This window comes from Eptatretus burgeri, chromosome 8 (genome assembly GCF_056783735.1).
Source record: "Eptatretus burgeri isolate ZD-2024b chromosome 8, Ebu_testis_v1, whole genome shotgun sequence".
Lineage (NCBI taxonomy): Eukaryota > Metazoa > Chordata > Myxini > Myxiniformes > Myxinidae > Eptatretus > Eptatretus burgeri.
This window is the reverse complement of record NC_140968.1, coordinates 66,160,413-66,183,275: the sequence shown is the minus strand read 5'-3', so window position 1 is coordinate 66,183,275 and position 22,863 is coordinate 66,160,413. Positions and strand designations below refer to the sequence as shown.

Here is a 22,863-nt window from a genome sequence, read left to right as displayed (position 1 = left end):
CACGACTGGATTGTCCGTCCGGTGGGCGACGTGCCGCGATTCGAGTTACGTGGCCGTCAGCACGCCGGCGGGCGCGAATCCGCAACAATACACTTGGTATGAATATCAGTAGACCAGCAGGAGAAAGTTTTCAGTCATTAGTGTAACAATCAGAGAAAAGAGGGTAGCATGAGACAATAGATTACCCACAATGCACCTAAAAACTTCATATCCACATGTGATGCACTCCTGCACACTCCTACATGCACCAAATGTACGATACTACATGTCTGCATGGAATTCGCCATACCTGTTGATGAAGTCAGCGCCCCCGCGATATCAACAAATGTACAACAGGAATTCTGATCTGAGAGCACTTGGTGAGTGTGATATTTCATTAATCTTCAGCTTGTATTTAAATGCCGAGTTCAGTTCAAAGGGGAAACATCAAAACTGAAAACGATCTTGATTTGCTGTTGATGCAGCTCCAGTGCACACACTTGCAGTTTTCTATTATAACAGTTCTTTATCCTAAGTATACAGAAGTATGAACCTATTTCAATCGATAGTGTGATGAAAACATCAAAACAGATTTGCAGTCATAGTGAAAGTGATGTAATTATGATACATTGTTAGTGTGGAGTTTTACACTTTATTATACTTAATATTATCTTCAGTTTTTTTCAATAAAACAAATGGATTGGTTAAGACTGTGATACTGAATCCTCACGCATCACATGTACATTGCGATAAACATATTGTTGCGGATTTCGCGCCCGCCGGCGTGCTGACGGCCACGTAACTCGAATCGCGGCACGTCGCCCACCGGACGGACAATCCAGTCGTGACCCTCTCGGACTAACGCCGGGAACCAGTCACGGGTGGACCTTTCGGTCTCACCGCGATCGAGCCAATCAGCCCCCGCGTGGGATAGGGTTGCTCGCCAAATTCGACCTACCTAAGTACCCACGCGGAGGGTAGACCGGGCGATCGCACCTCGCCGCAGGTCGACTTCGGACACGGGCCACTTAAGCGACCCGTTCCGTACTATCAGAATAACCGAGCGGTGTTATCGTCGACCTCGACGGTTCGATTAATTATCGGGCGTATTCAGCCCACTACCAACCCTTTACGTGAAGCAAGATGAGGATTCAATGGGAGAAATGACGAAGCGAAGCGGGAAACAGTTCAACACAAAAGCACATTTATTCGCGGCACACGGGAAGCACACATATACAATTCCACCAAATGCACACAGAAAAGACACAATGCAATTTACACAAAAAGCAAATGTAAAAGCGAAAACACAATGCAGAGCTAATACCGACTACCGAGCACACGGCAACACTTATACAATTCTACCTCACAGACGGCGCTGACAACACATACCCAAAACCAAGGAAAAGAATACCCTCAAGGATGAGGCGGGCCTGAGGCCGAGACCGGGTCGCGCCTACCCGTCTGGTGATGAGACGCGGAGCGGCGATGGCGCCTCAACTCCGCGGGCCTCGCGGACAGTGTCTGGTAGGGGGTGGGAAAGGGGCCCCCTTGGTCGCACTATCTCAGCGCGGGGGGAAACAGGAGGGGGTTGCTGATGCTCGGGGTATAGAGGATCTTTATTATCCCGCGACGAGCGTCTCCACCTTGGCCAGGTCGCGCTGTCGGCCTCCCTCGGGTGCAGCTTCCTGCACGACGCGAGCACCCCCTCGTCTGGTGTCGCCGCCTTTCCACAGCTCGTCCCCTCCGTTCCGACTCCAACGCACACGACGAGCAGCTCCACCGCCCGCGAAGTCTTGACCCTCTGCTTCCGACTCTCCTACTCTCCTACTCTCCGCCTCTGGACTCTCCGACTCTCGACTCTCCTGACTGACGAACACGGTCCTTTTATCCCCCCGTAGCTTCGCCTTTGACCCCCTCCCTTTGACCTTTCACCTCGCTCGCCATTGGCCCGAGAAAAAGTGGGCGTGAAGGCTTTTTGATCCACAAATTTGCATATATCGATCGTCCTGGAGGCGGGGCCAAATCGCCCCTCGCTCACCGATTGGACGGCAAAAAGTGGGCGTGTGTCGTTTTTGATCCGTTTTTGAAGCACAAAATCCGTGATTTTGTACACGCTGTTCGGCGCGCGCCCTGCACGAGTCCAACACCGGTACCCACAGCGGGGCAAGAACGGTGGCAATGCTACGGTTGCGAGGTGTGACGTGAAGGTCGTGGCGGTTGTGGTGAAGCGGTGGTTGTGGTTGTAATCATGGCGGTTGGTCCAAAATAAAGATAGTAAAAGAAAAACGGCTATCCTGAAGAGTCGCAGCACGCATAAATGACATGTATTCCCACTAGACAACGGGTTTGGACCTAACTACACATGTACTTACCGAGATACCTCACCTAAGGGACCTGAATGGTGGTTTGCGAATTTGGTAACCACAACAGTATAATAGATGTCACAACCACTTCATCAGAAGGAAGATCTCTGAACCTCATCCATGATTTGGGATGATTTCATGTAAAAATCTCAGTGATAGTCATGACTAAAATGGCCGCTCTGTCTTACAGTATTGCTCACGGCATGATTATACATTGTATGTCAAATGCGTAGTATGTGACGCAGCCTGGTGTTGGCTTAGTGGTTAGGGTGGTGGCTTGGGATCCTCGGGTCCTGAGTTCAAGCCCCGTTGGCCACTGAATTAAAATACACCAGGAGGTTGACTCAGCCTGTCATCCTTCCGAGGTCGGCAAAATGAGCACCAGTGTACTGGGTAAGGGGGACACTGCATCAGCGGCATAGCCGCGTCCCAACCAATGATGCAACCAGCAGCCACAGGCTGCACTCGATGGAGAGAGTATGTGACACCTGTGTGCTCATTTGCATGACACAGTTTACATGACAATTAGTACCTGTGTGGACATTTGGTGACCTAATGTTGATACCAGGCAGAAATCGTACCGGTATTTCCTTGAAAAACTATATAAATACTTTTAAAATGATCTATAGTCATTTATACCTACAGCTGACAAACTGCAACGTTACTAACCGTAACATTACTAACCATGTTTTTCTTGTCTGAAATAAAAACGAGGACGATACACAATAAAAGTTCTATAGAAAAACAAAGATTATCTAGAGGGGGAGCACTTGGTAGAGTGCAAAACCTCCGCGCCAATACTGCGAAGTCACTCAAGTGAACCTGATATCCTATTCATTCAATTTGATGTCAACAGTGCTCACAGAGTTATAGTTTGCAACTTTCCCTTTTACTTTTAACTTTTACATACTCAATTCATTCGTCATAACTAGATTCCTTGAGACAGAAATTGATTTTACGTGGGTATGTCCACCTGAAGTTCCAAAATCAGCCGCAATTATAATTTTGGCATGTTTTGTTTTTGGTTGGAAATCACTTATAGCATGTAGAAATGCAAAAAAAAATCCATTTTGTTGAAAAAAAAGTTGCAAAATTTTTTTTTTCTCATTTTTTTTTTTAGGGGGGGGTGGAAATCACTTAAAACATGTAGAAATGCAAAAAAAAATTCAAATATTTTTTCAAAATCCGACCAAGTCCAAAATCTAATGGCATGATCCTTGGACCAGACCTAACCCCGCCACCAAGTTTCGTCGAAATCTGTCGGAGTTTTTCCGTAATACTGTTCACAAACAAACAAACAGAAAGGGGTGAAAACGGTAACCTCCGATCTTCGATGGCGGAGGTTAAAGGTTAACAAGTAAGAAATGAGAGGAGAAACACAACTTGATATAGATGTCTCCTGTTTGAGGAAACTTTTCGACCAAAGATCTGTCATTTTTATCCTTGTTCATATTCTGTAACGTTACCAACCGAAATTGAAGTTCTCACTGTTACTCCAACACAAGTCTAAATGTTTTTTTTTTTTTTTACTTTACATGGGGTGGAAGGTATAATCAAGAAGCTTTGCTGGTATCATTAGTAAGATTAAATGCTCATTCAATTTCATTTCACAGGTCAGAACGTTATACAATAGCCCCAAAAGTGTAACGTTACGAACCATGGAATTGCCTATATATATATATATTGTATTTTTTTCAACAATGCTGAATCATCATTGTCATGATGATGGTTTGTATTGTGTTTGGATACTTTTGAATACATGCAACTCCACTGTATTGTCACGATGATGTGAAACAACAACTGGAAGAGAAGGTTCTAAGATGGCTGATTAAACGAGCACCGCGAGCCATAGTGGTGATCCGTAATCACGCTGCTTTCTGTGTTTCCTGGGCTCGACAACGTGACAATCATCACTGCCATTTTAAATATTGCTTCCCATCATCCGTGACACAAATCCTGCTGTTGGCTTAACAATTAAGGTGGCTGGCTTAAGGTCTTAAGGTCTTAAGTTCAAGCCCCTGTCGTGCCGTTAAACAACACCACGTGGGTTGACTCAGCCCGTCATCCTTCTGAAGTTGGCAAAATGAGTACCAGACCAGTTTATTGAAAATATGGAGCACTGCATCAGTGGCACAGTCACGCTCCCAGCAATGATGCAATCAGCAGTCACAGGCTGCATACAAAATGATAATCAGCCACATATTCTGAATCACAGTTGAACTTTTGTCATATAGTAACTCGCGCCAACAATAAGATGCTCTCGAGTTTATGTCATTCAGGCAATTGTCCTGCGACAGCCACTTTTACAACAAAAATGTTCTGTTTGCTTTTTGGTGGGTCGAGCAGAATTTTTTTTATTTCACATAAACATAGGTGCGGTTGCTTCCTTACCTGTACAATATTAAGTTGGAGAGCACGTCAATGGCCTACTCTAATCCCAGTTGTACATGCTCACTTCATTGTATAACGTTTGATAAGATGCAGCATCTTAAATATATTATATTCTTGCATCTGACAAATTTTCAGCTCACAGATCCAAGTCTAAGTTGGACAGCCAAGTAACAGCACTGTTTGTTGTTTGGTGGATTTCCCGAAATCCTTCATCAAACTTCCGTAGGTCATACTCGTTCACATTGTGGTGAAGAATCTGATCTGGGTGGCTGTCTTGGAAATCCCATTTGTGGAGGTGGTGTGATGTCCTTGCATGGAGAGTGTGGATCCTGTTGATCACAGACCACTGTTTCAGGGGGAGGTCGAAACGTGGAGGCTCTTCTATTGGATCACTCACCAGTTCTTTGTTAACAATGTTGTTGTCTGTCCAGAGATTGTGCTACTTGTCCTTGGTGTTACACCCCGCATCACTCAAAACATTTGTAGAGCCCCAGAAAGGTTTCCGTAACAAGAGCCGCATGTTTGGTAGATTCTGCAGGTCTTCATGGATTGGAAGCTCTGGCTTGGCTTTGATGCAGTCAAACTCTCAGCATTATTGCCTCCCGATACACATCAGGGGGTGGGATGTTAAACAAGACTGGGAGTCACTGCATGGGTGTTGATTTCATGTATCGCTGATTATCCACATCAGTGTTTTCAGTGCAGTGTCCAAGTGTTTTGTGTGGCTGCTCTCTGTCCAAACAGGAGAGCATTATTCCACTGCAGAGTAAACAAGAGCAATGGTAGCAATGTGAAGAGTGCATATACTTCATCCCCAGCTCGTGCCCACAAGTTTCCCGATGATGTTTTCCCTGGTCTTGATCTTTTCTGTGATCCATTTTAGGTGTTTGTGGAACATGATGTGATCAAGGGTGACTCCAAGGTACTTGGGGAATGGTCCATCTTTGACTGGTTGGCCACAAAAGGCAACCTGTAGTTTGCTGTTAGCCAGTCAGTTGCTGAGATGGAAAGCGGTAACTGTAGTTTTAGTTGGGTTTGGGCGTAGGCATCAGTCGATGAAGTATTGCTCCATGAGCCAGCCGAGGGGAGCCACAGCGTACTTGTTGGTACCCAAAAGGTGGTGAGCTACATGTTGATTCCTCATTGGGGTGCTCCGTTGACACCTGTCCTACTCCCCTTCCTCAGATTTTCTTGACGGGGCTTGCATTCCACTGCTCACGGCAGGGGAACCTGTTAGGATCAATGACGGGCATTCCTTGGCAACTTCAGGTTCCTGACCTGGAATGGCCTAGCCATGTGTGATTAACTGTTGGGTCGTGGCATGCTCGACGCCGCCGGCCTGGCAGTCTCGGTGGGCACCGTGCCCTTCACTCCTACAGGCAGATGGTCTTTCCAGCTACGCTAATAGCACAGATCCGATGGACTGGATCTGGATGCTGGTTCAGCGTTTTTCGCAGGGGTCCGCGTGTGAACCAATGGATGGTTTTGTAGGCCCAAACTTCTACGGACGTCCACTTTGGTGGGCTGGAGTTTCAGTCTGCTGCCTCTGTACCGTGGTGGTCAGCACTTGAAGTGCGCTGGAGTGCAGTGGAGGCTTTCAGGTCCTGAGAGGGGAGGCATCGAGCAGAGCCAATTTAACCAGCTTACTTGGATTTTGAAGAGGATTTGAAATAATACAGACCCTTGGAGAAGACCATCATTCAGAGTCCTTATGGAGCTGGTTTGCTTACCGAGTGAAATCTTACAGCTTCAATTGTTGAGCACAGAAGAAAGGACACACATTGTGGCTTGGCACTGGAAAAGTCTGGCAGCTTTCAGCAGAAGACCGTGTCGCCATACCGTATCATACACTGATAAAAAGTCAATTATTGCAACACCTGTATTGAACGTGCATTGGCAGGCAGCCTCAATGTGGGTGTTAAGTGCAAGTACTTTATCAAAACAGCTCCTCCGCTGGTCTGAAACCAGCTTGTTCCTTGGGAAGGATGGGCTCCACCAGTGGAGAGAGCCTGGCCAGAAGGACACGCTCAAACAACTTGTATATCATACAAATTCCTGCTTGCAGAGCTATGGGCCGACAGCTAGACGGGCTAGCAGCAGGTTTATCAAGCTTGAGGATGGTGATAACTTTAGCCTCTCTCCAGCTTGATGATATGATTCCAGTTGCATGGATGTTGATGAAAAGAGAAGCCAACCAATTGCATCCATGGAATCCCAAGTCCTTCAAGAATTCAGCATAGATGTCATCAATTCCTGCTGCTTTCCTTGCTTTGGTGGAGGAAAGGCTATTGTCAATGTTATCCATGATGTTAGGGGGAAGAAAGCAAAGATGGATGAGGAGTTGATTAAATGGTCTTGGAGAGTTCCAAGACTATTTAATTTTCTCCTGTCTCCTGCCATCTTTGTTATCTGGCCATGTCCAGAGATTCCAATCAGCTCAGATGCAACATCTGGATCCCCAGAACCTTCATACTGTTGGAGGAGTTACAGTTTTGAGCAAATTAACAAGGTGTATAGCATTTGCGAAAACCATGTGGGATGTAGTTCTTGCAGAAGCTGCTATCGTTCTTCGGGACAGAGTTGAGGTTGGTGATCTGCTCCTCGACTTCTGTTGTGAAAATGAGTTGACTTTCTGAAAATTCCAGTGCACCTTAGATTTGGATGTCATCAAGGGAACCTTTATTCCAATGTGGATTAATGGTGGTTGATGTTTGCTGTGTGGAAAGTGTGGCAGGATCGTACGAGATGCGTGAAAAGGGGATTACCATCCCTGGAGACAAAATCGAGGTCTGGATTGTGGTCCTTCCTCCACCTACATGAATGGAAAGTGTCTGGTTGCTTGACATTGTGCAGGAGATGGTGATCATCAGCGGAGGCCCAAGCCACCAGTTGTTCACCTGCCTCATCATCTGAAATGTATCCCCATGAGGCGTGATGGCTGTTGAAGTCACCAGCATGAATGTCAGGATGAGCAGTCATGGGTCGTGCTGGAAGGAGATGCTCTGCCTGAGTTGGTTTGTACGTGTTGGTAATTGTTGTCCCCAACTTTTCTTCTAGATTCTTTAAGAATATAAAAGTCAGTCCGGTTGTGTCATAAGTAGGTTACAATGTCATACCTTGAATGGGGCACTGCTGCCAAAAGTTTGAAACCATATATGTAGAGCTTGGAGGCAGTGGAGTCATCCTCAGCATGTCTCTTGAAGGAGAAGAACATCAACATCAAGATCCTTTGCAGTTCTTGATGTGGAGTCACATTTAATTGGCTGATGCGAAGAGTTTTCTCTATACTGTGAGACGATTGTCCCTGAAAACGGCCGTTTGTAAGATCTTTGTGCTGCATTTGTTGATGCAATGAAATTGGTTAACAGGGTGGACCACTGGAAGGTTGTCATCTCCCACCCCCTTAAGTATATTAACGTTGTCTAAAGCAAATTCCTGGTTGCAAGATGCAAAATTGTCCACGTTGTGTCGAGGTCTTAATGCTCATCAGCACTTTGCCTCAAAGGCCGAGTCTTGTCAACCGCAGTTCCTATAGAAAGTCTACACCCCCTTTTCAAAAATTTCACCTTTTGTTGCCATTTTGCCTGGAATTAAATTCCATTAAATCAGACTTTTTCAACCTTTATTTACACATCGTAACCCACAACTTCCAAGTGTAAAAACAAATTGGACAAATTTCAGAAAATTAATTCAAAATACAAAACTAGAATACCTTGGTTGGATAAGTGTCCATCCACCTTGTAATAGCAATTGTAAATTAGCTCAGGTGTAACCAATCACCTTCAAAATCACACAAGTTAATTGGCCTCCACCTGTGTTAAATTTCACTGATTCTGATTTTTTTCAGAATGCAATCAGCTGTTCCTGAAGGCTTCCTCTGCTGGGTAATGCATTTCAAAGCAAAGACTCAACCATGGACACCAAAGGGGCTTTCAAAAGACCTCTGGGATAAAGTTGTGGAGGCACAGATCATGGGATAATTTTCACATTTTCACATGGCACAGATCACAGATCATGGGATAACAAAAATATTTCAAAGACCTTCAATATCCCTTGGAGCACAGTCAAGACAATCATTAAGAAGTGGAAGGCGTATGGCACAATCAAGACCCTGCCTAAATCAGGCCGTCCCACCCAACTGGATGACCAAGCAAGGAGACTGACCAGAGAGGCCAATGGCAACTTTGAAAGAGCTACAGGCCTTTATGGCAAAGACTGATCACTGTGTGCATGTCACAACAATATCCCAAGCACTCCACAAGTCTGACCTGTACGGGAGGGTGGCAAGAAGGAAGCCATTACTCAAAAAAGCCCACCTTGTCCCGTTTGAGGTAAGCAAAAAAACCTCTCTGGAGATTCTGAAGTCATGTGGCAAAAAGTTTTTGATCTGATGAAACGATGAAGGAACTTTTTTTTTCCCTTAATGCAAAACGTTACGTTTGGTGCAAACCCAACACAGCGCATCACCCAAAGAACACCATCCCTACTGTGAAGCATGGTGGTGGCAGCATCATGTTCTGGGGATGTTTCTCATCAGCAGGGACTGGGGCACTTGTCAGGATAGAAGGGAAAATGGATGGAGCAAAATCCTAGATGAAAACATGCTGACCTCTGCAAGAAAGCTGAAACTTGGACGGAAGTTCACCTTCCAGCATGACGATGACCTGACAACGACAAGAATGGGAAAATATTGCCTAATCAAGGTGTGCAAAGTTGGTGGAGACCTATCACAGCAGACTCACAGCTGTAATTGTTGTCAAAGGTGCTTCCACCAAGTATTAACTCAAGGGGGTGGACACTTATCCAACCAAGATATTGTTACGGCTGTGGAAATTTGCAGAGCACCATATAGGTCCTTAGATCAGTTATGCCGATAAGTTTGTGTTCAGATAGATTTCCTCACCGTTGTTTAATCGGAATTATTCGTGTCACCCGGGCTGTGATCTTCAGTTAGCCGTTTTTCTTTCGTTATCGTTATTTTGGACCAACCACAATGCCACCCACCAACCACCACGCCAACCACCAACCACCTTCTCCATGCCACCCACCAACCACCACATCAACCACCAACACCCTCTCCACACCGCCTTCATAACAACGACATCTCCCCACCATCTCCTAAACAGCATCTCCCCCAATAGACCAACCCGAATAACATTGCCTCACCTTCATCCCCGAAGCGACGCCATCTTTGCACCAGCCGCGGCGAGTCCGCATCGAACGGCATCGCTGCAGGCACACACGGGGGTCCGCTCTCCGCGCAAGTTTGGTGATCTCGCGCATGTCCGCTCTGTGGAAGCTTCGCCTCGGAATTCGGATCAAAAGAGAGAAAGGGGTGGGGCTTGTGGGGGTCGAAGGTCGGAGAGCGGAGGTCAGATCTCGTCTCTTGAGCCCTATAAAAGGCCGAGCAGAGTGCCAGTTCGCAGTCTGGAGTCGGTGGAGAGTCAGTCTGGAGAAGTCTGGAGCCGAGTGGGAGCCTGAAGCCTGGTATGGAGAACACAGTCGGGGGAGAAGTCCAGGAGAGCGGAGGACACGTGAGCTGGGAGCGTGGCCAAACCTGCTGTGCTGCGCAGACGTGCGCATTCGTGTGGAGAGAGCCGGAGAGAGCTCGCCAGCCAGCGTCAAACGGTCTGAGGTGATCGGGCTTCGGCACAGTTCGAGCATCGCTGAGGGATGGATGGGTTCTTACAAAGATCAACTTTGGAAGAGCATCAAGACCCGTTCGTTCCTCTCAACGCGTCGCCGGCTGAGGCCCGAATCACCCGGCCGCTTGGCAAGGCCTGGGCTCACCCGCGGCTACGCTAACTGCCGTGGGGACGGGACGTCGCGGGTCGCCCCATCGAGGCACCACGAGGGTGGAGGTAACCTGCAACGGTCTCGTGGAACTCTTTCGGTCCGCCAAGCTCCACGTTATAAAGGCCTACGGGTCCAGTCTGACCCCCTTGTCTTTGAGGGGGTCTTTCCTTGTTTATTTGTGTGAAAGTTGTGGCGCCGTGTCCCGTTAAGTATAACTGTTGTTAAGTACTTGTGAATAATAAATAATAGACGGTTGTCGTGCTTTGTCTTGCTCGCGTCTTGTCCCTTCCCACCAATTCATTGCTTGATTGTATACGTGTAAAAAAATTAATGTGCTTGTTTAAATGTAACCTGTTTGTCGTGTCATTTTCCCTTAATTGAGCTGCCGTATTGCATTTTGGAATAATCGTGGGCTTTTTGATAGCCGATAATAGAATCGGGTCCAGCGATGCCTCGTGATAATACCCCGCTCGGTTATCCCAAATGGAGCGAGCTGCTTAAGCGGCTCGTGTCCAAGCAGGCCTCGCTGAGGTACAATCTCTCGGTAATCTACCCGCGCGAATAATTAGGTAAATCGATTATTTGGCGATCGGACCCTGTAGCGCGCGGGTAGAGTGCGGACAAGGTTGTGGTGTGCTTGGAGCACACCCGTGACTGGTTTTCGGTGTTGTTCCGGAAAGTCGCGACTGAATTGTCCGTTCGGTGGGCGAGACGGCCGCCATTGGCTAAAGCGGCTGTCCGCACGCCGGCGGGCGCGGAGATTCGTAACAATATTCTAGTTTTGTATTTTGAATTAATTTTCTGCAATTTGTCCAATTTGTTTTTCACTTGGAAGTTGTGGGATACGATGTGGAAAAAGTCTGATTCAATGGAATTTAATTCCAGGCTGGAAGGCAACAAAAGGTGAAAATTTTGAAAAGGGGGTGTAGACTTTCTATAGGCATTGTGTGCATAATGTATATTTCAAACAGTGTGTATTTTTCTGTCTCCCTCTATAAGGATGATTTGAGTAGGGTTTTAAAGGACAATCTTTAGACTGTGGGTTCGCTTCGGTCTATTTTTGAGGATAAAAAAAACTCGAAAAACTTTTTTCATAAATGATTACTTGCATCTCTTCTTTTGGAAATGTAGATGGTGACTTGCAACCGGGCTAAATGGGTGGTGTACAGAACGCTTTCTGAAATAATAATTACAAGGCAATAGCGAGGTGAAATTCGCTGCACATGATCTGTAACGCGTGCAGAGTAAAGCGAGTGTACATTGACGTTTGTAGGCCGAGGCTTCAGACTTTGTCACGCTCACGAGGCTGTGCCATCGAAACGAACGTTCCAGAAGATAAATAAATTAGGGTAACATTTGAACACGTAGTGATTTAAAATGACGCTTCTTGCTATGAAATATCATATCTTCCAGTCTCCTTTAATATTTCGTTGCCATTTCTCCAGTCTGTCATTTTTGACAGCCTTTTACACTCGTATAATAATTTATAGTGTTAGAGGTAGACAGAGGTGGACAGTTTGCTTTCCATGTTGTTATGGCGCAGCTTGTCTTGCGTCCTGCTCTTCCACTTGGTTATGCTGTTGTGTGCTAAACTCTTCCAGAAATCTCGGGTCAACGAGACGAGCTGCAATTGCTCGCATGGTGGCACATCTTGTCAGGACCCTCAAGGTGATTGCCTTTGCTGCCTCCTGCCAAACGTGAGTGCATCCGTCCAAAATTCACAACTTACATGCACGCATGCATGCAAAGTTGCACATGCTTGGTGGGTGTGTAGCTACATGACAGTTCTTTTTATACGCCCGATATATTTATATATATATATATATATATATATATATATATATATATATATATATATATATATATATATATATATATATATATATCGAGGCGTATTATGTGATACCGGTCGTCCGTCCGTCCGTCTGTCTGTCTGTCTGTTCCTGTCCGCATTCCAACTCCCAAAGTTTTCAACTTTGATGTTTCATATTAGTGGGGCAGATAACAGCAATTTTTGAGAGGAATCGTGCAAATGATGATACAAGCATCAAATTTGGTACATTTGTTCTCCAGGGGATTCTAATCAAATCTGCCTGATTGGCCATTTGAAAATACAAATTTTGAAAAATTTGAAGAAAAAAAAAAAAACTTCAAAAAAGTCAAGATCATGAATCAATGTTTGATGCTGGCTGAGATTGGTGAATGTTTCAGAAACATCATCAAAGACGTTCCAAGTCTGCCATGCAGTTTTCTTCCCTTTACCACGGAAGGCAGACACGACGTCACATCCAGTGAACGCATGGAAGTATGGGATCCCTCTACCTTTCTCAGGCCCTATTGCAGAAACTACCACATGGACTGGAATCCATCGCACCTTGGCTCCTTGGCCAAAGGCAATCCACATGTTCTCAAGACCTAGTTCCTGTAAGGATGGCAGTACAGATATTGCTATGACTAGTACGTCCGTGTTGTTAGCCTTAATGATAATGGACTTGCTACCATCCGTCGTTGCATCCCTGGCGTGTACAAATATTCGAGTGTCAGCTTCTTCATGACAACATGGAGACACAGCATCCAGTGACTTCCTTGTGTTGCTAATGGCATCTTCTCCTTTTGTGACAATGACTGCTTGTCATCTGTGCTTCACACATCTTTTCTGCAAGGAAGTGAAACAGCTGTCTTGTTTCTGTCATCTCGAAGAAAGCTTCTCCAGTTACTTGGGGTCTTACTGGTTCCTGTCACTCTTCTTCTGATTCATTGCCCCCTTTTCGACCTTGCCTCGGACTTCAGACTTGACTTCTTGTACACATCAAACACTACGTCCGCCCTCTCGTACCTGGCACCATAGGATTCCACCTTTGGGATGATGTCTTCTTTAGCATAGTCATCAAATATCTTTGACGTGCGCGGAGGTAGGACATTGATAAGTGCTGAGCCATCAATGATGACTGCATCTCCCCTTGGTTCTCTTTCTGGGATGTTCACTTGCGCTTCAAGAATTTCAGCCAGCTGTGACTTCAAATTTTTTCGAAGTTTTTATTTTTATTTTTATTTTTCAAAATTTGGATTTGCAAATGGCCAATCGGGCAGATTTGATCAGAAAGCCCTGCAGAACAGAAATGCCAAATTTGATGCTTGTATCATAATTTGCACAATTTTTCAACTATCTACTACACTATATTTGGTACATAGGTACAGACTGTGGAGACGGTGTGTCGCGGCATACGTTTGTCATCTAAAGTGGTTGCCATGGCAACCAGGATGCTGTTTTCGATGTAGTAGCACAATTCTGTATATACCTTCTTGTTCGGGCGTATATTGTGCTCGCTTGAGCTCTTGTTGGTATTGCGATCCAGGATGTTTTTACCTTTGCAGCACATTGGGTTTCTTTATGCATTCATTTATATCACCACCTTTTCAGGCCTTTGTTTGAAGCTAATTGTTCTGATGCTGCAGTCCCTCTATTGTGATGGTTATGAACTTTAGGTTTCGATAAACACTCTCCAGGTGGTGGTTCACGTCCTCCAGTTCAAAAAAGCCACCAGGTTGGCATAGCCCGATGGCTTGCTTTGTTTTTACCATTTAGTTTTGTAACAACAGCTTTATACAGCATGTAGCCTTAAATTATTACCACGTATTGTAAGTTTTTTTTTTCTCCTTTTTATTTTTTGTCAAGATGGCATTTGAACATTCCAAGAACTTCCTTGAGCAGTTGCATTTGTTATGACTCTAACCTTGATGGACCTTGTGAGGAGTGACCACTTCTGGCCATGGGGATGTCCGTGCCTGCAGGCGGTGTGTTGTGCTGACCAGCAATCCTGCTGCCCCTCTGGTTCCAGTTGTAATCTAGTAACCAAGACCTGTGACAGGGACTTGAAGCTGCTTTCGTTGTCCCCTGGGGCGAGCACTGTGTGGAATGTTCCATGTAATGGCAGCTTTTCCTGTCGTACAAACTTCACTTGCTGCAAAACTGCATCAGGGCGATGGGGTTGTTGTCCATTTCCAGAGGTGAAAATGATTTTTACTTTTGAAACTGATATTGCTTTTATTATTACTCCATGTATAACATATGTGTGATTTGCTGATAGCAATTTGCGGTGTAGGTGTCAACCAGTCGAATGTTTAAGATTTATTTTTTTTTTTTAAACTTGAGGGAAATGGTTCCTGATGTCACAAAGTGTCACTATTCGGGATGCTTACGAGGGCAAAGTTCTTCCACTAAGAGAGCCTCATGCAACAAATATTTTATTTTCTTTATACTCAAAACTTGCATTTTGGAAAAGCAAGTACAGGACAGTATTTCAAAAATCAATATATTCACCTTGTTGAGCCCAGTGCTTGTGCTCCCCAAAGGTTTTGGATATTGTTGTTTGAATGGAAAGCCCATGTGAAGGGAATGAGGTGATTCATAAATTGACATGAGGTTATTGATACACCTTTGCATGGGTCATGTGACATGCAGTAGAATCTGGATAATAAGCCTATGGGGGGGAAAAAAATAGGGGTAATACCCCTGGGCGCTTACCTGGTAGCTGCTGGATAAGATAACCAGGGAACCACTGACTGGTAGGCATGGGTGACCCACATAATATGTAACGGAGAAGAAAGTAAATACCGATGGATTTTTTTTTTTTAATTTTTTTTTTGTTTGTAATGCCGTGAACAAACTTTGGTACATCTCGAGTGATGAAGGTTGTGGTCATGTTTCATCAGAATTGGGTGTCGTTTTGGAAAAAAGAGCAAATACATATTTTGGGGGACAACCTCCGTAGACCCTATTCGGGCCCAATTTTTATTTTTTTATTATTTTTTTTTTCATGCCATGAACAAACTTTGGTACATAGACGGTGATGAACGTTGCGGTAAAGTTTCATCGAAATCGTATGTGTAGTTTCAGAGAAGAAGTTGCAAGGATTTGTAGACAGACAGATGGACTGACGGACGGACGAAGCGACATCCCATAAGCTCCCCAGAACTACGTTCCAAGTGAGCGAAGAAGTGCACACGGGCCTCCCTATTTGATTTATCCATGAAAAATAAGCGCATATAAAAACGTCATCGCAAGGCTTTGAAAATTGAAAATATTATCAACTCAAACAGTACATTATTTCGTGTTTTATTGGCACATAAACTTTAAGTCCTAATTTCTTACACATCTGTTACCGGTACTTACAAGAGTTGTACATTCAAAACAACTTCTTTTTTTTTTGACAAAGGGGTCGTAACACAACATTTTTCATCAGGATCAAAACGGACATGCCAGTGAAGCGTCGATCATACACCCATGAAAAGAAGATTGAGATTATCACGGTTTGCAACGATTGTAAAGGCCCTGTCACACCTTGACGATTTAGCCAGCATATGCCGACGTATGAAAAATTTGTCTAAAACGCTGGCACACGTCGAATACGTTATGGGTAAGTTTGGTATACGTCGTAGTACGCTGAGCTGTCGACAAATTTTAACATGCTTGAAATTTTTCGACGTATGCCAGCGTATGACTCACACGTTCCGCATACGCTGGCCATAAGTTGTAGGCACGTTATGTGATTGTTCACACACGTCGACACATGTTACTTGTAAGTTGCTCATAAGTCGAAACGCGTCGAGGTAATGTTTCACGTCAGTGTTCCAGACTCCATGGTTTTTTTTTTTTGTTTGTTTTTTCTTCTTCGGTATGACGGTGATGTTGACACTTCGATTTCTAGTGCGGTTATAATATAATGTAATTAATAGGCTGCCGCTCAATGATTTAAATCATAACTGCACTAGAAATCGAAGTGTCAACATCACCGTCATACCGGAGAAAAAATAAAATAAAATAAAAAACCATGGAGTCTAGAACACTGACGGGTTCCTCCTGTGAACCCCATTTTTATATACCAATTCCACTAAACGCTGCCAATACGCCATTATACGGTAGCTGAAAGTTAGTAACACGTTCTGTGGTCATCCGGAAGATGTCAAATACGTCTACATACGTCAATATGCATTGGAGATATGTTACTCATAGGTTAGAAATGAGTTTCAGGTACGCTAAACATCACCTCGACGTGTTTCGACTTATGAGTAACTTACAAGTAACGTGTGTCGACGTGTGTCAACGATCGCGTAACGTGCCTACAACTTATGGCCAGCGTATGTGGAACGTGTCATACGCTGGCATACGTCGAAAAATTTTCAACATGCTGAAAATTTGTCGACGTACTCTGCGTACTACAACGTATGCCAGCGTGCTTCGGCGTGCACTTAACGTATACAAAACTTACCCATAACGTATTTGACTTGTGCCAGCGTATTGGGCAAATTTTTCATACGTCGGCATACGCTGGCTAAAACGTCAAGGTGTGACAGCGGCTTGACACTTCGATGTCTAGTGCGGTTATTATTTGAATCGTCGAGCCGCCGCCTTTTAATAGGCTACGCCACGTGATCGTCGGCGATACGCTGCCGCGCTATGCATAAGTTAGACTATCGTTGGGCATAGGTTGTGAACGCCGACAACACGCTCAGCATTCGTTGGTATAAGTTATCTATATGTGATTGAAACGTTCTGTGTACGTTACTAATACGTTATGCATACGTCCAACTCGTTATGAATACGTCCAAAACTGGAAAAAAAACTTCAATAGTTCAGCGTACACCAGCGTTTTACATACATTTTGATACCTTGCCATACGCTGGCTAAAACGTCAAGGTGTGACGGCGGCCTTAAGAACCGGTACCAGATGTGTAAGAAATTCAGACTTGACACAAGTACTTTGATGTGTACAGTGAAGAATGAGGAAATAATTGTTCGTAGTGCGAAAGCTTAAAAGATAGGCAGCGGAAGACGAGCCTCTCACCCGGACAGGGACAATGAAAAGACGAGCCTTTTACCCAGACAGGGACAACAAACTTGTTGCGGAGTTTAAAGAGATACGTGCTCAAGGAAAATTGGTGCAAATATAATCGCATATGTGCTCTACTAAATCTAAAAATGAGTGCATACTATACGCTTATTATCCAGAGTCTACTGTTTGTGGTTACCGAACATTTGTAAACTAATTACATTTAGTACGCACGTGAAGTGCAAAGTGGGGTTAAGCAGTTCATTCACTCTGTCTGTCAGCGGTCGACAGACATCAGTCTATGATCAATGAACTACTTGATTTCAATTGAAGTCACATTTTGAATACTGTCGGACACGAATCGGAACATGAATCTTAACACGAACTTGCAGTTTAACAGTACTTTGTCTCTGAATTTGGCAAAATGTGGGAAATCTCATCCCGATCGAGCATGCAAGTACTGTCGGATCCCACTATTCACGAGGGATACACTCCTGAACTAGAAGGGCACTCTGTAGAGCACATACCTCCGCCACGTAATGCCTGATCCACGAGAACATATCGGGCCCAATACATTTTTGAAATATCATGCTACACACAGTACTATCTCGTTTTTGGCCCGATCTCTCAATGATGAAGAATCAGTTTAAAAATTAAATCTCGTATCCAGATCCGGATTCGGATCTTCATCAAAATATAATCGGTTCGTCCTTGTTGCATCCCAAACCTGTCCACAAAATTTCATCCGGATCCGCCCACAACTTTTTGAGATATCCTGTACACAAGCAGACAAACAGACAGAAAGGGGTGAAAACATAACCTCCTTCACCTTCGGTGGCGGAGGTAAATATGCTGTGAATATCGGGGTCCGCAAATGTCAGGGCATTGTTGTTTTGTTTTGTTTTAACACGGTCTGGGCAATGTGGAAGAGCGGTTACACATAACAAAGGGAACGGCAGGAGAAAGTGTAAACACCAACAGCATGGCAGAGGGAGAAAGTAGACAGAGACGGACGAACAAGGGATAATGCAGGCAACGATGAGGGGTAAGGGAGAACCCAAAGGGTGGTCAATATGGATACATAAGCAAAATTGTGATTTTGTCAAGGTCTGAGGAGAGGGAAGAGGCTGCTGCTGCCTTTTTGTGAGAAGGATGAGAGATGTCACGGTAGAGAGTGGAGTCACCAGCAAAGAGATAAAGTGGATTTTCCAGAGAGTCAGTGAGATCATTGATGAAAATTAGGAATAATATGGGGTCGAAAACACTGCCTTGGGACAGGGAGGGTAGATGAAAGGGTTCTTTTGAGAGCCACACATTGTCTTCCAGAGGGGAGGAAGTCAGTAATCCAAGAGTGGAGTTGGCCTTGGATTCCATAAGCAGACAGTATGGAGAGCAAGGCGGGATGACAGACTGTATCAAAAGCTCGAGATACTGTATGTCTAGAGAGAGTGCCCTGATCTCATGTCTGATATTGAGGGCTTCCACCATATTGAGGGCATGTCCACGGAAGAGTGGCCAGGTCTGAATCCGAATTGATGATTTTAGATGAGGCTGTTGGAGAAATGGAATGATTTTTATGTCAACTGTGAAAATGAATTCCATGACCTAACTGATGATTCAATTAAATACAGTAAGCTCATGGGGCTATACTCGAGGGGATCTGTTTGTGCACCTTTTTAATGTAATATTGTGATGTTGGCTGATTTCTAATTTTCCAGGTAGATATATAAGAGACTTGTCCTGAAAAGTGTAAAAAAAAAATATATATATATATATATATATATATATATATATATATATATATATATATATATATATATATATATATATATATATATATATATATATATATATATATTGAAAAAAAACAAATGTGAATGTCGAAGCAGGTCACACTTTATGACACACAAATATGCAAGGTCTGTGAATAGTGGGGTCCAACAGTACAAGGCAATTAATAAGGTAATTTAATTAATGAGGAAATAAGGTCACGCAATAACTGGAAGAAGTGATGACCAATTACCAAGAGGTCACGCTTTGATGCAACCCCGCTTTGATCGGACATTTGACCCTGACCCATAACGTTTTTTTTTACAATCATTTAATTGAATATAGAATGGGATTAAAATTAATTCAATTCAAATTAAATGTGAGACCAAATAGGTACAGTCTTGTATTGGAGGAATCAGAAGGAACCCAAACAAGCAAAAAGCAACGATGAAGTCATCAGGAGGAACCTGGACAGGATTTGGTTTTCAGATGCTACTCTTCTATGGTGAAAATTTCATCTCAATCCAACAAGTGGTTGCAGATAAAAACACTAAAGTTCTGTGCAGACAAACAAACAGGCAAATGGCCCCAAACGCAATACCCTCTCCTCTGGCAAGGGTAACTATTTCAATTCCTTACACAGATGGACGAATTCAAAGGCATCTTGACCAATCAAGACTCAATGAAGCTACAGAATCAGGAATACAAGCAACAATAAAATCTATCTCCGTGCCACCAACCTGTTCATGCAGGACAGGATGGAGATTCGGCGTTGGGACAGGCCTGGGACAATAAACAACAGCAATAAGATGAGCGAGTGGGACAGCAGGTGGATCTAAAGTAAATGAATGTATAGCACAAAACTACAACACGTGGTCCTTTGTAAATATGTTTTATAAACGGATATCGTAATATTTTGAATTCAGTGTTTGTCCTGTTTATTTGATTCTGACATGAGCATTTGCACCAATAAACTTTGAGGTTCTGTGAGCCACACTGGGATCGTAGAAGAGCCAGATATGATTTACGAGCCACGGGTTGCTGACCCCTGCTCTCAGCTATCCTTCGCGTTCACCCAAAGGATTGTACATTTACAATGCAGCACCACACCAGATGGCAATTTTAGTTCCATTCCATCCTTTTGTAAATTAACCTAGGATCATATTGGGCTTGAAACGTATATCTGTCCATTGTCCTGCAATTAAGTCTGCAGGTTCTCCTGTGATAGATCCCACCACTGTCACCAATTTTGAAGATTAAGCAAAAGTACGATATCAAGAAATCTATCCATCCATCCATCGGGACCATACTCCGTGCAGAGCGTTGGTGCTGCCAAAGCAGACTCCTTGGCCATCGAACACAATCCTGGACCGGTCGCCACTCCGACACAGTATACCAGCATGCTGGCACTCATTTTGCCAACCTCGGAAATGATGACAGGCAGTCAACCCCACCTGGTATTAATTCAACAGCCGAGTGGGGTTTGAACTCAGCATCAGAGGATCCCAAGCCCACCATCCTAACCATTGAGCCAACACCAGGCATATATCTAGAAATGCTCAGCCAAAATGTCCACCATTGCCTGGAACTGGATGCCAAACTCCAGAATGTTGTGCTTCGACAGTTGCGTTCAATTTGTATTACATTTTTATAATCGTTGAGCCCTTTAAATGGTCAACAAACGTCATGTCTAAATGGTAGGAATTATTCTAAATCGAAGCTGCAATGTTTGAAATCTCTCGCTTTGTGCTATTGCCCACGTCTCAGGCTGTTTGCTGTCGAGACAAACTGCATTGCTGTCCCAAAGGCTTTGTCTGTGACCAGACCATGCGCACTTGCTCCAAGCATAAGGCTCGTGTTCCCTGGGCTGAGAAGGTACCGGTGGATATCTATGAAATTCCTCACGTGGACCTGCTGTGATTCGCTTTGTGACTCCCTTTGACAATTTCACAATTTGTTTAAATCCGAGAGCCAATGAGCAGTTAACTTTGCAATGATTTTTTATCCAAGACACCTGTAAAATGCTGCACTGCTGTTTTTATTAGAGATGTAGCATTTCAAGCAAGTACGAGTTTAACGAAAGCTTCTTTTAATCCTTTACTTCCAACTTTGGGAATTTGGTTTTTGGTTGATTTATTTTCTAGTGTTGAAATTTTATTTTCTCTCACCTCCGCAACTAATTAAAGAACATTCAGCCATATCGCGTGATTTGAATCTATTTTTGATTAATCTCGTGTAAATTCCAGTAAACATGTGGAATTTGTTTAGTCCATTAAAAAAAAAAAACTGCTTATTTCTGTCCTAATGATTTTTGTACATCTAAAATAGCATCAGCTTAAATTCCAAATTCCTGAGTTATCATGATATGCGTTCAAAACAGGGTTACAGTCCGATGGAAATGTTTGAGCAGTCGATTTATCATGGGGAATGTGAAGAATGTTTACCAGATATGGAAAATAAATCAGTCTGAACAAAATTGTCTCCAAACTTGACCACCTTTGTACAAAGCAAAAAGTCTACCTGTGTGTGTGATCCGAAAGTTTTATGCGACAATTCACTCCCTATTATTTCATGAAACAATGTTTGTGTCGTTGGAAATCGTCCAGAAAAGCAACACATTACACTCGGAACCGTATTCGTACAAAAACAGGGATATTTACTGAAAAGAAGCGTTTTTGACACAAAAACTTGTTTTGCACATTTTTTTTTTTTTTCTTTTTGTCATAAATCGCTCTTCTTGTGCATAAATGTGGGTTTCATCATACAGTGTGTACTTTAGTTGCACACAGCAAACTAACACCGATTGCACGCGACCTTTCGTCAGCCATTTGGTCTTTACGTTCTTGGTGCAACATGGTTATCGGAATGTCGGGTTTTTTTATTTATTTATTTATTTATTTTTTTATTGTCAGTGCGAAGAGGAGGAGAGTTATCACCGGCACCATGGCCGAGCAGTTCATTAAAGACTTGGGACAAGTTTCCCCTGGCCAACCCCGCAAGAACATGGGGATAATTGTGTCCATCAAAAAAAAAAAAGAAGAAAAATAATTATTATTGGTGCAACCACCTTGTCAGGACGAACCACCAAAAGGTTCAAATGTTACACTCAAGAGAAAAAGACATTCTTTGCGAGATTAGGACTTTGGAAATAATTATTTCTCTGTTTGGTTTTCAATGAGCACCATAATAGCTTGTTCTGATTTTTGAAGGTATTGTCTCCTGAATATGCTTGTACCATGCACACAATGGGGAGACATGTGGATGGGATATGTTTCACCGCACAACCACATTGGTCCGCCTCGTACTTCAAATATGATTGTGGGTGTGCATTCCCATTACCCCATGCGTGCGAAGCGAAAAGTGGGGTTAAGCATTTGGTTCCCTTTATCTGTCTGTCTACAAACGTCACTTTATGGTGGAGGAACAACTTGATGTTATATTTTCAACACAAATTGGAAAACAAACCTGCAGTTTAACAGTACTTTGGGTCACCTTTTGGGTAACAGTACAAATCACCTTTTTGGTACTTTCAAAAACCTTTCATTTAGCAGTACTTGGACAAAATATAGCATTTTATATCATCTTGACCAATCAAATTTGGTGCTCACAGACCTCGCCCATGCCCTTTTTGCTGAAGACCGTGTGTTGTAAGGTGTTCTATGTACTCTACTTGTTATTGTTTCTGAGGCTCATGTGAAGGCTTATCACATGCTGAGCAAGGACCTTGAGATCGG

At 43.8% G+C, this 22,863-nt stretch overlaps 1 protein-coding gene across 5 annotated transcripts in view; it reads left to right on the top strand.

The window, feature by feature from the left end:
* The window catches only part of LOC147021931 (progranulin-like), a 52,187-nt gene extending 30,582 nt beyond the window's left edge, over positions 1–21,605 (top strand). For all 5 annotated transcript variants that reach the window (XM_085892369.1, XM_085892372.1, XM_085892368.1 and 2 more), the window contains 3 exons: positions 12,131–12,226; positions 14,322–14,537; positions 20,897–21,605. In XM_085892369.1, coding sequence (XP_085748495.1) covers positions 12,131–12,226; positions 14,322–14,537; positions 20,897–21,049 — 465 coding nt within the window. In that variant the 3' untranslated portion in view covers positions 21,050–21,605. The remainder of the gene's footprint in view (positions 1–12,130; positions 12,227–14,321; positions 14,538–20,896) is intronic.
* Positions 21,606–22,863: the final 1,258 nt, after the last annotated feature.